At 38.4% G+C, this 17269-nt stretch overlaps 3 protein-coding genes across 5 annotated transcripts in view; 1 reads left to right on the forward strand and 2 right to left on the reverse strand.

The window, feature by feature from the left end:
- LOC108749698 (splicing factor, suppressor of white-apricot homolog) overlaps positions 1-5511 on the reverse strand; it is a 5981-nt gene extending 470 nt beyond the window's left edge. The window contains exons 1-7 of one of the 2 annotated variants that reach the window (XM_018488588.1): positions 5262-5511; positions 3968-4137; positions 3665-3867; positions 3355-3577; positions 3030-3109; positions 2080-2241; positions 698-1983 (exon numbers count right to left, since the gene is read on the reverse strand). In XM_018488588.1, coding sequence (XP_018344090.1) covers positions 698-1983; positions 2080-2241; positions 3030-3109; positions 3355-3577; positions 3665-3867; positions 3968-4137; positions 5262-5458 — 2321 coding nt within the window. In that variant the 5' untranslated portion in view covers positions 5459-5511. Of the gene's footprint in view, positions 1-697; positions 1984-2073; positions 2242-3029; positions 3110-3354; positions 3578-3664; positions 3868-3967; positions 4138-5261 lie in introns of both variants that reach the window. The other variant, XM_018488587.1, reaches the window with a different exon arrangement.
- Positions 5512-7294: 1783 nt separating this feature from the next.
- On the forward strand, positions 7295-10111 carry LOC108749699 (protein lines). The gene is made up of 2 exons (XM_018488589.1): positions 7295-7369; positions 8184-10111. Exon 2 carries the CDS (start codon positions 8261-8263, stop codon positions 10088-10090), a length of 1830 nt encoding a protein of 609 aa, XP_018344091.1. The 5' UTR covers positions 7295-7369; positions 8184-8260; the 3' UTR covers positions 10091-10111.
- Positions 10112-12735: 2624 nt separating this feature from the next.
- LOC108749734 (RING finger protein 11) lies at positions 12736-16892 on the reverse strand. Of its 2 annotated transcripts, none has more exons than XM_018488662.1 (2): positions 16173-16892; positions 12736-15201 (listed from the first exon to the last, which is right to left on the reverse strand). In XM_018488662.1, the coding sequence occupies exons 1-2, from the start codon at positions 16311-16313 to the stop codon at positions 14818-14820; spliced, it is 525 nt and encodes a 174-aa protein (XP_018344164.1). In that variant the 5' UTR covers positions 16314-16892; the 3' UTR covers positions 12736-14817. The 2 variants fall into 2 exon arrangements, with proteins under 2 accessions (XP_018344164.1, XP_018344165.1); XM_018488663.1 differs by having other exon boundaries at positions 12737-15201; positions 16182-16889.
- Positions 16893-17269: the final 377 nt, after the last annotated feature.

Consider the following 17269-nt stretch of genomic DNA (forward strand, 5'->3'; position numbering starts at 1 on the left):
CACACACACACACACACACACACACACACACACACACACACACACACACACACACACACACACACACATATAGTAAAGAGGGATGAATAAAATATCCAGAAAATAGACTTGTTTTATAAATAAGAGGTTGCTCTATCATTTGTTTTTACTACAGATTCTATTCTTATTAGAAGACATATGCTCAAATAGTGTATCGCTACAATGCAATGTTATATCATCCTTCTAGCAGAATATTTTTTAATTGCTTAAAAAAAAATATTGGAGGAGGAAATCTGTTTCTCATTCTGCTCTTCAAAATAAAATGATTCGATGATTAAATTAGGCAATTGCATTGATCAAGAAAGATATTGAAGTTCTCGAAGACAGAATAATTTTGGAAAATAGAGTGAGAAACAAATTTCCTATTCTCATATTATTTATATAAGTAACTAAAAAATAATCTACTAAGAGAATTAAAAAATCAAATGATAATTATTTAAACATTATGTGACTTTATTTCAACAAGGATAGAATACATATTAAAAGCAACTAATGGGTCAATCTATAATAATAATAATAATAAATAGTGTATATATCTCCTAGATGTTCATATTATTTCGTCTATTTCCTTGTATCTCTTTAAATATAATAATATTTGAACTTTTATATTACTTTATTTATATTGCACTCAATGTTACAATTAAATAACTTCAATTACCTTCGATGAGAACTTTTCTTTTTCTTGTGTTTCTTATGTAATTTGTGCCTGTCCGTGCGACTTCCGCTCCGACTCCTGGAACGTTGTCGCGACCTCTTGCCGCTCAAGTCCGCGCTCTTTAATCGATCCATTAAGGAATTACTGCACGTTTTGGTATATTGTGAAGATCTGTCTTTATTATCCTCCAGGGATGGCGATGGCACGGAATGTACTTCGTCCGAATCGTCCTTTCGAGAATTTGGATTCATCGTAGTAGAACCGGTCTTAAGTGCTGGTGTCTGGATATTGCTGAGAAATATAGCAGCTCTCTTTTTTCTTTCGAGTTGCAACTGTCGTTCTTTGGAAAGTAATTTATCTCGTGCAGCCGCTGCCAGCTTATCCTTGATCCTGTCTTCTTGTGCTTGTTTCTGCCTGATCTCCTTCTGACAATCCTCGAGAATATCGTCCGTCAAGTCCACCAACTCTTTGTCATCGCTCTTCAGTTTCTTCTCTAATTTCAGTAGATCTTTATCTCCAATAGCAATCGAAAAACTGGCATCGGCAGTGCTATCTTCAGGCGAACCGGGCTTAGAGTTAGTATCCTTTTTGTCGCTCTCCATCTCTTCATCGCTCTCCTCCAATGGTAACGCATTCCTTTTCTCGATCACCGTGTTTTCCCCATCTTTCGGCTTTTTGATGGAGAACGATACAGTGGTAATCTGTTTCGCAGATCCTGTGCTCTGTTTTATTTTCGGGTCTCCGCCGTTTTTCTTCTTTGCTTGTATCATTTTTACTCGCTTCTGAACTTCCTCCATTCGCTGTTGCTTCTTTTGCAATTCCTCCAGTTTTTTCTGCTTCTCCTCCTGTGGTTCCTGTTTCTGCAATAGTTGTTCCTCCGTCAACACTTTCGGATTTATCGCACCCTCGTACACAGTCAGTTTGTGCGCGTAGTAACCATGGTACTGATGAGACAGCTCCAAGAAATTGAATCGAGGATCTCCTTTGTTCTTCACGATCGTTTCAAAGTCGCGCCCGTTCTTCGCCACATAACTCGCCATCTTGTCAATAATGATCTGAACATCTGCTGGTGGCACAATAAAGGACGGCCGGCTTAATGGTTTTTGCGCAGGTATCCCATACGGTACTAATGGCGTGGGTGTCTCCTTAGGGGATGAGGTTTGCGATGTGGCCGTGTCGTTCGGCATAATTGGCATGGCGAGTTGTGAAGGTGATTGCATTTGTCCGTTTGACCCATATATAACTGGACCATGTGAGTATTGCATGGGCGTGGGATAAGGATAACTCTGGAAAAAAAGAAGTGGTAATGTAATGAAAATAATATTAAAATGTTCATGCAAACTTTGATGTATCCTACTATTAACACGTTCGAATTGTACCTGTGGTGGCATTGTATGATAGTATCCTGTAGATGGCATTGACTGCATCGTCGCATCTAACCCTTGTGGTGTTTTGGATGGTGGTGGTTTCCCTGTGATCTTATTCACAAGCATGGAATACGCGCAATCCGCTGACGGTTTATACTGTATGCTCGGTATACTAGGTGCCTATAAGCGGAAAGAATTCTCTTATAGTTCTGTACATATTTAATCTAGTCTAAATTTATTTATATATCCTCTATGGTATCCATTAAAGTACAACTGGAAATATAATGAATTTATTATATATCTACTATCTATTATATCTATGAATATAAACTTTAGATAATTTAAAAAGATATAAGAAAATTGTTTCGAAAAGCATTTTTTAATATACAATAAATTGTTATTGTAAATAGTGAACAATTTTAATAATAATGATTGTCGTATATACTTGCAAATTTAGGATCCTATTCTGTAATTCTTAACAACTGGAACGTTATAATCACAAAACAGGTCTCTTATATTAATTATATTTAAATTGTTTACTTCATTATTTCTCCATTGACAAGTGATAAAATGATAAAATGATAAATGTATTTGCTGAATTTTTTAGACTATCATCTATACATTAAACGCGCACGGAAAAAGATAAAATTTTTAATTTTAAATGGTGCAATAAATAAATAAATAAAAATGTACGAGAATAGGTCTAATGCATACCAGAATCAGTCCTGGAAGCAGAAATATTTTACACATAAATTAGTGTTGTAAGAGTATTAATAATATATTTCATCCTACTGTGATCTGTGCAAATTTTAAGATTGCCATTCTTAAAAATAATGTGGTCCAGTTAGGGATCTTCATATTTTGAACTACCCGGAACATAAAATTCTTCTGAAGGGACCGCTTATGCATTTTTAAGAACAGATTAATGTACAATGTGCAAAGTAACATGTATACCGTGCAAAACATACCGCTTCGATCTTGGTAAGTGATGATGCGAGACTTGGATGCAGATACGATTCGTCATCTTGGTCAGACTCTTCCTCTGGTTCTTGAAAGAAAGGATAACAATAAGACTCACGCACATCTCAAGATCATCAAGATGGATTACGCATAGGTTACCAATTATAGAGTATTAACAAAAATTTATGGCAATACTTACGGTAAGAAAAAATTAAGTAGAATCAAAGTAGGTGTGGGTAATCAAATCCTGCTTTATGTTGCTTCAATTACTTCAACTCAACTTCAATATAATTACTATAAGACATTGCTTGTTATAGAAAATGATATGCATACCGGATTCTTCTTTCTCAGGTTGTTTTTCAGGATTATATTTTCCACTCTTGATAGCATCGAGGACATATTTGTAATATTGATGGAGCGGCTCGTCTATCGATAGGAACGCGAATTGAGGATTGTTTGCCTGTTTCGTCTTAATGAGGATTTCCAATTGGCTTCCATGTTGACTTATAAACAGCGCCGTTTTCATTATAATAGCATTCAGTTTCTGTGTTTCCGGCTAAACATTCACAAAGTCAACATATTATGTAATTATATTATCTAATACTCATGAATATAAGAAAATGAATGCAAAGCGACATCTTACTAGGATCATTCCCTCAGGAATTTCCAGTTCAGGCGGCGGCACAAATGCCTGATCTTCCTCTTGCGAGCCCTCCGATTGTTTCGAGCTCTGAGAATCCTCGCCAGAGGCTTTATGACCATTTTCATCTTCGTTATAATTATATCCTACTTGATTGTACGAAGATTCGGAATCCAGTGCTTGATGCAATCTTTTTATCTCCTCTTCTGCAATACAAATTTGTGATTAAATTTTTTTGTAATGTCTAAGAAGAAAGTTAATAAGAAATATAATGAAAATGCTCTTGAAATAAAAGAAGTACGTTACCATGATACATGGATTCCTCTGCATCATTGTTGTAGATGGACCGATACCGCTCCTCGTCACAGAGTTGCTCTACTTTCAGTTCTTCCTCGGTAAGTATTGTCCGTTGATCAAAACCACCTGGTGGTGGCTCGTGAATCCGTAAGTCAGCCAGCGCCCCTCGTCCATCGTACCTATACACATACAATACATCTGTTAGAAGAAGAAGATGATATCGTTTTAGTTGTTTTCATATATAAGTTGGTCACAGCATCTGGAAATGTTAAGTCAAGAAGTAAGTCCCACCAAAGCGATTTTCTGAAATAGAACAGAGCTATAAAGGATGCCTCGAGTAACGTTTCTACCTCTGCTTTTTTCAAAACATCAACATACTACAATAATGTAAACAAATATTTTACATATATATATAATTCTATTTCAAGTAACACAATTATCATTTCTAAATTAGTGTTACATTCAATTACATTTATTTTTAAATTTAGCATACAGATACTCGAATGTAGAGATCTATTACATCTTGTTACATATACATGTTTAAGATCGATAACGAAATAATGGACTCAAGTCTATTGCTTGATGCAAATTAGGACACATTCCACTCGACGCTCCCAAAGCTCATGGAATCATTTCATTCTTGTTGTTTAAGTGTTAAACAAAAACAAATAATACTCACGAGCATTGTGAGCACAAAGTGGAACGCAACTGAACATACACGCGTGTGCATGTATTATAGAGATTGTCGAAAGGAATCCATAACTGTAAGCTTGCGAGTATAAGTAACAATGTCCTGGTGCGCGTCTCCCGAGGCAAAGCCCGAATCTAATGTGCCAATACATACCGTGCTGAACGGTCGTATAAATACCTACAACCGTCAGCCTTTGCCCATTTGTCTCTCAACGCCGTGTCTCACCTTGCTGCTGCACAGGCGGCCAGCCATAAGCGTCACGTCTCACCACAGCACCCGTGCAGAGCGCGTAAATCGCGCTGCCACACTGCGCGTTTTTTTCACAGCCGAGAGAACACCTGCGGAAGCCTTAAACAGTCTCCAGTTTGCTTATCCAGAGATTAACGATGAGAAGGGGGGACCTCGCTTTTTTCGCTTCTAAATGCAGTACTTGGTTTTGATTTATTTTTGTTTTCGAATTTGGTCAGTTTTTTTTTTTTTTTTGCGGTCGAGGTCAGTCGTTACTTTTTTTCGTTACGTTTCGTTGTCGGGGAAACGTAACGGTGCGTGGTCATTTATGGCATGAGAACAAATATCCTAGATGAGAAATTTGTCTAGGTTAGAGAAACGGACCTGTCTATCCTCAACGTGTTATCGCCCATCCATGGTATCAAATGCTTTCCCTGATCAATCATTTTCGCCTTGTCATCATCGCGAAATAATTTGCAGCTATATCCAAACACCAACAGCTCCTGCGGTTCCTCGTCGCTATTCTTTTTACGCAGAATGCCCGAGTCTACCATCCACCGTTGGCTTTTCGAGGACGCCATTTTCCGTTTAAACTACACCGATCCGACATCCGACTGCTTCGAGCCAGTTCGAGCAAAGCTTGGAACAGCTTCGAGTGACTTCGCTTCGAGCTTCGAGTCAATTCGACCGGATGATGACGCCGGGCCGGATGAGTGAACGAGGGGAAGGGATGGTAAGGACGAATGTGCGCGAGGAAAACGCGCGTTACTCCCACTTCCGGGATGCGCACGCACGGAATGCGAGGAACGTTCATGTCCACGAATAAAATGTCCGTCATGTTTAAAATTCGTGATACCGAGGAAATTCGACATACAATTAACGCTTTCAAATTCATTCTTCCTTAAAGATTTAAAATATTTCAATATTAAATAATTTGAACACGCGAGCTATATAAATATTTCTACTGACGATACAATTGCACGAAACCTCAAGTAATTTATACCTTTTTAGTGAAACTTTCCACATTATTGGACCTATTCTTTCCCGCACTACACTGAAAGAAAATATAGTAAATTTTAGTAAACGTTTGTTTGAATAATATTTGATTCAAATTAATTAAAATAATATTAATATATTTGATTTAAATTAATAAATATTGAAATAATATTAATATTTGATTTAAATCAATTTGATTCAACGACCAGTAAACATTTATTTACCATCTGTAAATAATAAGTTAGGTATTGGTGATTCAAACAAATATTTGTTAAAATTTAGAACATTTTTCTCAGTGTAGACTGCACTAGAACTCCCTTTCTCGCTTTAACTAAACATCAAACATATACTCATTTTATTTTAAGTTTTAAAAGTGTATTTCTATTTTATAATTTATTATAAATACTTTTTTCTACCGCGAAAAAGGACGCAATCGTTATCGAGACGGTCGATTCGATTCAAATCGACCGCCACGGCGTTGGCGTTGAGCGGCCGGGAGGGGGCGCCCCGATCGCTGCTGAGTTGCCGATGATCGCGCGCTTATTTATCATACATCGCGTGGCATTTCGTTACGGGCGACTTTTATCAGCGATAAACGGCGTATTTCGCGCCCGCGGATCGTTATACACAACGGCGTGCGCGTCCGCCGGCAATTGGCCGCGCGGTAACACCGCGTACCGCCCTCTTAGTACGTTATGGAATGCGCGACGGACTGCTACCGTGTTACGCGGCTCCGCACGATGCCCGGCCGTAGAGGCACGCCAACGGACCGGAATACGTACGTGCGACGCGGCCGCGGCTACGACGCCTCACCGCCTGACACTGGACACGGTACGTGGTCCTGCCATCGACCATCGTGCACCCTTCGACCGTTTGTCGATCACGAGAGGCCCCGTGTCATTTCTCGCCGCCGCCGTCGCCGTCGGTAGCATAACGTATACGTGGCAACAGGGCAAGTGTGGCCGCTGTGCCGTGCGAGCGCTGTGTGCTCCGTGGGTGTCACTTCCTAGTCCGCGAGGGATCCCGTGGTGTACGTTCGCCACCGATTCGTGGGGGACCCCGCAATTTGAGATTGTGTACCCCGCGTAACGTACGCCGCGTCTCGGAACGGGGATCATCAGCCCCGTGTCCAACGTGACGCGCGACGGGGACGGGGACGGGGAGACGAGAACGGGAACGCGAAGCGACGCGACGCCGCGGATCCCCGTGTGTGATCGGAACTTCCTCGGGGGTGTGCTCAACACCTCGGACACCCGTCGATAGCGGAACGTCTGCGTCGTCGACCCGGTGTTACGTTCGTCCCGTTGCGCGCGCGATCTGCCATTGAAGACTCTTATCTTGGAACGAGCGAATTCTTGGATCTTGAAGAATCGGGGGAGTTTAGCGTCGTCGAGCACGTTGCCGAAGGATATTGAGCTGCCGTTCGCAACGTCTTTTAGCGAGCCAGGGAGCGGTCCTTTCTCAGCGAAGATAGCGTGGTGGGAATTTATAATGGTGTAAGTTGGTCTGTTGCCTACTAGCTTCTGGTGTTACACATAAGTCATCGTCTACCGCGCTTCTGCCGTGTTGCCTGGTATCCAAGGTGACTTTGCGTTTGTACAAAGAAGTGCGCGTACATTTTCAAGCTCACAAGGCAATAATAAAGCAGGATAATTGTATGAAAAAGAAATAGAAAAATGTTCAAAGGAATTTGAAGGAATTAAAAGTGCCCAAGTGTATAATCATTTGGTAATACTGCAGGGGTGTAGGTAATAAATCTCAATTATTTCATTTTTCTTTTCAGAATGTCAATCTTATATAAGCGTTTGTATGACTTTCTTCACAAAAGTTCCATAAAAAATGAATGTATGTTTAGGTTTAGAATTTACATAATAGCAATATTTAGGCTGCGTTTCAAAATTCATGCCAGTAGTAGAAAACTATATAGTGAATGTAACGTAAACTGTAGACTTTCAGCACTGGCAATGGATTTTGGAACAGCCTTAACCAGTGAATTTTAATTAGTCATTAATCGTAAGGTATGAAATCCATACTATGGATATATGAGGTTAAGAGAAACTGTAAACCGAGTTCTATCTTGGTATGTAAGTTAAAGAAATTGGCTGCATTCAGTAGAAAAAGCAGCTTTGCAACTGTTGCAAAATTCTTTAATATGATTGGTCTTATTTTCTCATTGGCTCTAAATATATAAACCAATCACATTGAAAAATCTAATAACAATTGCAAAGCTGCTTTTTTTTGCTGAATTAGTCATTGTAAACCAAGTTCTAACTTGAGCTAAAGTAATAAATTTTATTCTATTTGCAACAGGTATTCCCGATGGGTTAGCTGACTACAATGGCTAACTACAATGGACTGACGCAGAATACGATCTACTTGATATTTGGATGCTTTCTTTGCGGCATCACTTGCATAAAAGAATTAGCTTGACGAGAGTTGATGGTGCACCCTGTCGCTGTTGTCCTCCAGTCAACGTAATGGAGAAGGCGATTAAGAAGAAGCAGCGCATCGAGATTAGCGCAGGTAGCAAACACTTGCTTGCCGATATCGAGGAGCTGCAGAGGAACCTGCTTACTCGATGCTTATGCAATATGCCGGAGAGCAGTTTGCGCAAGCCATTCACCAGCTTCACAGTGCAGGAGACTGACGGTAGGGTCCGTTATGCTGTTCTGTCTGATTGGGACACGGTTCAAATTCTGGAGTATCTTAGCGCCCTGCAGCTGTTGTTCGAGCTGGCCATCAAGCAGAACGCGAAGAATGTTATGTGCAGACGAGTAGTAGACGTCTGTGACGCAGTGGCGCGGAACGAGCATGGTATTATCGATCAGATTATCGACCTGTCTTACACGACCAATAAATTCGTGTCGTACGCAGCAAGTCGCGTGATCGCATCGTTCTTCATCGTCACGAGAGATGTAGAAACCGTCTGGCTGGAGAAACTCACGCAGTCCCTAGTTAATACGCATTCGCCCCAACAGATGCTGTTCACCCTGGATGCGGTCAAGAGAGTGGTCGAACATAAAGATGGTAGTATACATCCAGAGGATGGAGACACATATGTGCCACCACTCGGTTGCAATACCTTCGTTATCACCGACTTTGACAGTACAACGATCAAAGCAATGTGCGTGAAGGCGCTCGAATCTAAGTGGACCATTCTTGTGACCAAGTTCAATCACATTCTCGGGTCGTACACGCCGCAATACGCATCCGTTATCATCACATTTCTACATTTGTGGGAGACCATTATTTCGGTCAAAGCCAATCTTTCTGTCATCGACACCAAGACATTTTACTCGCAGCTGAATAATCTTGTGCTGTTATTAAATGCTAATGTGCCAGGCGTAATCTGGCGACATTTGCTTAGACTTTTCAACGAGGTATTGTGCTACGGTAGTACTCTAGCACTACAAGACGTACTACCAGACGAACCGTGCTCTCTAGCGCACCTGATCGTGCGCGCCGTCAAGGATTGGCGTCTGCTCGATGCGTTGCCATACCGTCACGGTTCTGGTAGGTTTGGCGGTGGTACTAGCGAGGGTGATCGTCCTCTGCTGCAGAAAATGGTGCTGTTAGTGTTGAAAAGCGTCGCTGTGACAGTACGGGAAACGCGCAGCGATTCCAGCGACTCCAGCAACTCGACCCTCAGTACTGAAGTCGAGGATCTTGATGAAGACATGGCGGTGATTGAAAGGAGTATTCGCGAGGTACTACGTCAGCTGGATCAGTGCGTAAAGGCGTTGATGCCCTTCCATCCGGAGATGCCGCTGTCGCAATGGGTCGTCCAGATGTTTCATGACCAGGATGATTTCCTTATAGAGGGTATGGTCTGCTGTCTGGATGTTGCCATGGGCTTATTCTATCGCGGTCCACCACAGAATGATCTGGGCCAGATGCTCAGCCCTACGTTGACTTTTGTGCAATTCATCCGCGCCGTGTCGCACGATCCGGGCGTTCTGCTGGATCTGCTTGTCAGTAACGAGACTTGCTTTCTGCTGTATCTCTTGCGATTTCTCAAGTACATTAAACGTAATTGGATTGAGTTCGTCACGTGTTGCGGCCGTGAGCTAGACAACACCATGACTGTATTGATAAGACTACGACTGTCCATTGATCGGCTGGTATCCAAGAATCTGTTCCCTTATAATATTATTCCGGTTCTTCGTCTACTCGAGAAATGCGAATCTTTTTACGAAGGTAACGTGGAGAATGGATAACAATCTCATGTAACATAAAGATGTTTGGAGATTCGAATCGCCACCAAGTCGACTGAGTGTGTACATTGTATGAACAGAAGGAAGTATTCTCCGATCTTAGCTTGGAATATTTATCTAGGCTCGAAGAATGTTTCCGTTCATACAGTTCCGTTCACACTAGATTTTGCCATCTGTAAAATATCATGTGTAGTGTACAGATTGCCGCATACCGTCCCGTAAACGTGAAACGGCCGGACTGACTCGCCGATTCGTTTTCTTGAGTTTTTCGAGCATCAATGTCGAAGACATGTCTTAATGCTCAAAAAACTCAGGAAGACAAATGCGTTTCTTATTTATTAGTCTTTAGCGAAATTTTTCAATATAGCTGGAATTGCAAGATGGAAGAACTTCCGTCTATTTATGAATTAGCGGAGTGTTGAGGATTATTCAACGTGATCAAGTCGGAGACAAAAAAAAAGAATGAAATTCGTTGATTAAGTCTCAGAAACTTCGTTTGTGTGTTTTACAGAAATCTAATACTGGACAATTTAATGTTGGAAGTTACTTATTTTAAAAGCACTAAACAGTTCTAGTCAGCCAAGTCTGTTGAAAACAAATTTATTAAATACTACAAATTTTGTTGACAAAAAGTACTAAATTTGATGCAAATTCTATTACATTCAATGAATATTAGCAAATCGACAGATATACAATAAAATCCACTGACAAAATATGAGAATAAATTGTTGTGTAAAACTTGTTGACAATCTGCAAATTGATAGCAAAAACCAATCAAGACTGACTAAAGGTTTGCTTGGTTCTTGCTGATTAAATCTTGCTATCACAATAGCAAACTTTATCAGCAAAATATAGGCTTAAGATGTTAATTTGCCGAATATTTTGATTGAACTTAGCCAATAATTTGTAAACAAATTGTTATTTTGCTGACTCGCAGTGTTTTTAATACTCAAGATAAGTAATTAATCATTACTTTCCACTACTAAATTTCTGTAAGGAATGGTGCTAATAAATTATAGTTTCTGACACCATTGAAAACATACATATTGATGTATACCACTAGTGTAATATTTATATGTATACTTCGAGAGCTATTTGTACAATTTCCAGTCACACTTGTAAATGTAATTTTATTGTATTTTGATAAAATACCTGAGAAATCTGTACATATCTCACAAATATCAGAGCCGACTTTGTACTAAATTTTGTTGGACGAAGTTACATAATCTTCCAATAATTCTGAAGGAAACTAAAGAAGAAAATTTTTGTTATATTATAGTCTCACATAAATTATAATGCAGCAAGTAGAAAAGATATAATACATAGAAAATTATGTTGTCATCAGATCTGGTCTCGTACAGCTTAAATAAAAACGGATATTTTATAGTCTCAGATTCCTAATTTACGAGCAAAGAGAAATAACGTAAAATATAATTTGCAAATGTCAATATTATGAAGAATACTTCTAATTAGCATTTTTGTATTATTTCGTACTCTATTACGCACAAAAAATTAAATCTCTTTAATACGATATTTAAAATTTAAGTGGAAGAAAAAACACGACAGTTATTCGCAGTTGTTTCGAGATTTCTGATAAAACGTAATTGTAAATAGTGACATTAACAACGCTATACAGGTGTGCTACGTATTCAACATAAGATTTCCTTCTGTAAGTAATGTAATACACTAAAATTCTCACATTTTTACTTTTATAATTATGGTGTCGTTTAATTCAATCTCCCCCTGTGATTAAGGTACGGTTTAGCTAGAATCGTTATCTTAATTTTACAACGCAGATTCCATGTTTTTGCGGAAAGATCAGATTCGATTGCAGCTGGAAGATATTTCTTTTTTTCAATCAAATATTTATTATCTTTCCCAAACGCAAGTCAAATACAATTGCCATTATCGAAACTTACTATTATAATGCGTAGCCCGGCAGATTGTCGTGATGTCCCACGATTAACTCTTTGTGTCACAATCGTTTTTTTTTTAATTTTGTATCCGAGGATTTTTCAGATTACTGATTACGAATAAAAAAAGTCAGAATTTTAAACTTCAAAATGACCAATCCAATATCGTGGATTAATAATTAATATCATTTTTAGTAAAATATTTAATATTTTATTATTTATAAAATTAAATATTTAATAAAAAAAATGTTAATAATAACCTCAGATTCAGATATAGCGACCAAATACCCCTAGAAACTAAGTTTCAAAATAATAAGAGTTTCTTCGTTCTTGGTTCAGTATACTGATTCTGCAATTTTGGATTTTAAAATTTATAAATTTTGACCTTGAATTAGAATTCAGTGATCCAAAAAATCGCTAGAACGCCATTATAAAAGATATTCAAATTATTTATTTGGATTTACAGTAAGACATCAATTTTTCCATATTTTTTAAAAAGAATATTAATTTATAATAAAAAAAACGACGTTGGAAAAATCTTAAAATGTTCTGAAAAATACTTTAAAACGTCCTAAAGGAATATCTAAATTATCATTTTGATAATAGATTTTGATACTGATAATAGATGTAGTAGAAAATACTTTTTTTTTTTAAGTACAACTTTAGACTTAATTTAACTTTAGACTTAGAATTTAATTACACTAATTACACAAATACAAATTTATAGTTGTACTTTTTTTTAACACTTAATATTCTATGAAAGGATTCTATGAAAATAGAAAACCAGTATTAAAATCTAGAAATTCATCAAAATAATTAAAAACTGAATGAAAGAAGACGAAATTCTTAGAGTATCGTTATAACACAAAGGGTTAATCGCGCAAATAATGTTCGATACATTGATTAGAGCGATGTAACGCGCTTATCTCATCGGGACAAACTGTCCGGATCTCCTTTTTGTTTCTCTTTCTTTTTTTACTTTAGAAAGATCCATATATAGAATTAAGTTTATAACGTTAGCCTTCCTTGGCTTATTTTTTTTTATAAAATTTACGCTACTCTATTTAGAATTTGCAAATATAGTTCTAATTTAAATTAACATTCGATCAGAGCGCGATCGAGGAATTTTGTGTCGAGATGGATAGCTTCCAGAAACACAAAAAATTTCTTACTAAATATTTATATTTGTGTATTAAATCATTATTTATATACCTCTGTACTTCGTCAATAAATCACTATTTCACAGCATCATTTTCCCATTTTAAAATGAAAACTTAGCGGTATCGTATATTAAGTTTTTTCCCCCTCTTTTCATAAATTAAACATTTAATTGCATTCTTTCCCTTTTTTTCTCTCTTCGATTCAAAATGTTACTTTGCTTCAAGTAAAACTATTTATCGCATATTATACATCGACGTACGAAACTACGCAAGACTGTACATACCTCCGTATAGTTTTTAACAGAACGGTAAATGTCCACTGCTTTACTGTAACTGCAGCAAGAGTTAGTTCAACAAGCTTCACTAAATTAACAATAAAATCTAAGTTATATAGCCCATTATTTAGCGTGTAGTGTTCAACAGTGTGGATCATTTATCGCGTTTTATATTTCTCTTTCTTCTTAATTTACTGTTTTGTTTGCTTTTTTATTCGTTGCTATACATGTTCCCTATCTGTAGGTATAATAAACCGCTAATCGTTCGTAGCATACAATGAAACATTCTCTCTCTGTACACGTTATCTAAATGAAACATGTTCAATGTTCGTCGCGGCAGAAGCGATTCAAGCGATTTACGTAACGACATATGCGCGAGGCATCAAGAAAAATTAAAACGTTGCGAGTACCATTAGAGACAGTCTTCCTTTTGTCACGAAAAAATATAACAGACTGTCGCGTAAGTCCCGACAGTTTTAGACGAGAAGAAAACCGCCAGTCTCTGCACGTGTTTACTGCACGTGTAAGCTGCATACTAAAACAAATCCTACCTCGTAAAAGCTTAAAATAAAAATTATCCGCTATTTTATCCAATAATAGGTACGTTATGTTCGGATTCAAGGGGGCAACTAAAAACAATTATGCAAGAGCAGAGAAGGAAAACATAATTTGCGTCAGCTCATCAAACATTCGCACAAGAACTTACATGAGAATCGTTACACAAAGCCGAGATATACAAACGACATAATAAAATTTCCGCACGTATCGTACTTATTATCTCATTACTACGCATACATACACACACACACACACACACACACACACACACACACACACACACACACACACACACACACACACACACATATATATATACTTATTGTTTCGACTATACCAATCGGTGCACACGAGGCTTACTCAACGTTTTATTGCACTTTTACATCGAGCCACCTCTTCATCTTCTTTTTTTAATTGAAAAATCAATACAAGCAATTAAAATTCACTACGAAAAAGGATTTCGGGATCGTGATGTGTTTACTAGGATTTAATTAAAATCAAGTCTCGTTCTCCTTCTCATAGGAAATGATCTAAAAACAAACAATATTTGCGGATTTATAGGGAAGGTGTGTTCTTTGTGGTAGAGATTATTATATTAAACAGCACGCGCGCGCATGTATATATCGTGTATAACTGCGAAATACAATCGGATCATTAACACGTGATCTCTCTACTACTCAGAAGCCTTTATACGTTCTATAGCAAAAGTAGCAACTTTCTCTATTTTTCTCGCTCCCACTTCAGTTGCGCTTCATGTTTAGCCTGGTAATTTAATCGCGATTTGCCGTTCGGCTAAACCGATGAAAATTCCCGTCACTCTTGTATTAAGTAGTCGGATGATATGAGCTAATTAGCGCCGCGTCCACCGGCTCCATACATGACGGACATGTCAGCGAGCGCAGCAACCAGTCGTCGATGCAGATCGCGTGGTAGGTGTGCATGCAGGGTAAATAGCGCACTTCTTCGCCTGCCTGCAGCTCCATCATGCATATCACGCATTCGCCCTTCTTAGCACCGTCGTACGCTCGCATCGGCAAATGCTGTATCAGTCCTATACGTTTCGCAATTCTCACTTGTTGTTCCTCTTCGCTCAAACCGGCAGAGCCAGTACTCTGTACCAAATTGACTCCGATCCCGCGACCAATATTTAAGTTGGTAGATTGTAAGTGACGTTCCCTCGTAGCGATCGACGGATAATAAGCTGCTTGCTGTAGAATATTAAAAAATGAATTAATATTCAACCACAACATTTTTCCACATATTACTTGTAGATCCTTAGAACTTGTAAAAGTATAGAAGTTATATAACAAAATATACATATACTTTCATTGTCAAAGTTGAGTGGGAGTGTTTATGCCACTGCATTTACTTTATATACAGCAGCATTAAATGTACACTAATCCAGTGTAAGTCACTTTATTAGTTATAGTATTTAAAATCAGGTCTATTTGGCTGATATTCGTAATTCATTCTTATATTTGAGACTGTCTTAAATACAGTTTTAAGATGTCATAAGCCAATCAATGACTGCGATCAGTGTACTCAACTGTTGAGTCCACTAAATGCAGCCTATGGCTGATATTTCATAGTTGATTTTTATTTTAAGACCATCTTAAATAATATCTTAACATGTTAATACACCCACCTCTTCTGACTGGTTCACAACATGTTAAGACTGTACTTAAGACAGTCTTTGATATAGTATGAACATACTGGCCAGACACATCTGCATTAATATTTTATAATATTATTTCAGATGGTCTTAAAATAAGAACTAACTGTAAATACTGATTTATAAGGCTGCATTAGCGTCTTAAGACATTACTTAAGAGTACAGTTTTAAAATAAGTATGAACTATGAATATCGCCTTATATATATATATATATACAAATAAAGAAGAAATGACAAAGGAAAAATACCACATAAACAAATCAGAGAAAAGATATATTCAAGAAGACAATATTATCACTACTTGTATCATTCTATCTTTATTTTATGTTTAATAAAGGATAAATGTTATATATTATATTTATAAAAGGATAAATATAGAATGATACCAAGAAAGCCAATAACATCTTCTCAAATACACTCAAAGATTATAAAATATTTCGGTTAAAATAAAACAAACAACAAGGATGATAAGACAGTAACAACAATAAGACAGTAACGGCGATGTACGTGAATTACGTTGTAGGGGATTGGTGGTCCAAGGCCCTCCTGCGAAGATCCGCTCGTGGACACATTGGGTTCGGGATTATTGCTCAGGAGAGTGGTATTGTCCTGTTGGTTGCCAGTGGCGCGTTTCAAGCAGTTGCCCATGGTTCTCTTTTTCTCTCTCTTTTTCTGTTTCTCTCTCTCTCTCTCTCTCTCTCTTTCTCTCTCACTGGCGACGAGCTGTCAGCTTTGCAGATCGCTCACACGTCGCATTCGCACGTCTACTCCAGATTGCGATCCCGCTCTCTCGTTCCGCGCGAACGATTATTATAGGCTTCCGTGGAGACACGGTGACGACGGCGACAGCGCGACAGCGATTTTTGACGCACATTCGACGACCGTGCTGCTTGCCATTTCACCTGTATGGCCGTTCGTCGCGGCACGACAACGTTCACCGATGACTTGTCGCAAGAAGCAGCACGGATGACACTCGGCAAACGCGATCGAAGTGTAACGATGCCGTCGCAATAGCCGTTACATACCCCCGACTGATTACTGATCAGCAGCAGCAGACTCACTACTTACTACCAGCTGAGCGTCGCCATGATGCGCGGAACATAGCAGGCGATTCGTCTCATTCGTCTGCGCATCATTATGGCAACGGAAGTTGGTCGATTTCAACGCATCACTCTCGTGACGATTTCCTCGATTTTATCTCGGCTTTATGCGCAGATTGAATTAAATGATTCCTTAGTTATCCCTCTCTCTCTCTCTCTCTCTCTCTCTCTCTCCCCCACCTCCTCTCGAACTTTCTGTCCATGATGGAAGTAATAAGGTATGCTATTGCACTTTTGCTGGCCAATGAGAGAGCATGATTGAACTCAGCCATCTTGGGAAATTTAAACGCACATAATAAGAGATTTTTGCAAAAAAGATTGCAAAAAAGGTGAAATGATAACTACGATCACCGACGAGATACTATTAAAGACTGTCAATCCTGGGCAAATTTTCGGCGGTATAAAAAGGGCCCGGAGGTAATTGAAGAATGCTGAAATTATTGACAATTAATATATATTTGCTATTATTAACATAAATATTTGGCTCATATATTATTAAATTCA

Source organism: Trachymyrmex septentrionalis, unplaced genomic scaffold (genome assembly GCF_001594115.1).
Source record: "Trachymyrmex septentrionalis isolate Tsep2-gDNA-1 unplaced genomic scaffold, Tsep1.0 scaffold31, whole genome shotgun sequence".
Classification (NCBI taxonomy): domain Eukaryota; kingdom Metazoa; phylum Arthropoda; class Insecta; order Hymenoptera; family Formicidae; genus Trachymyrmex; species Trachymyrmex septentrionalis.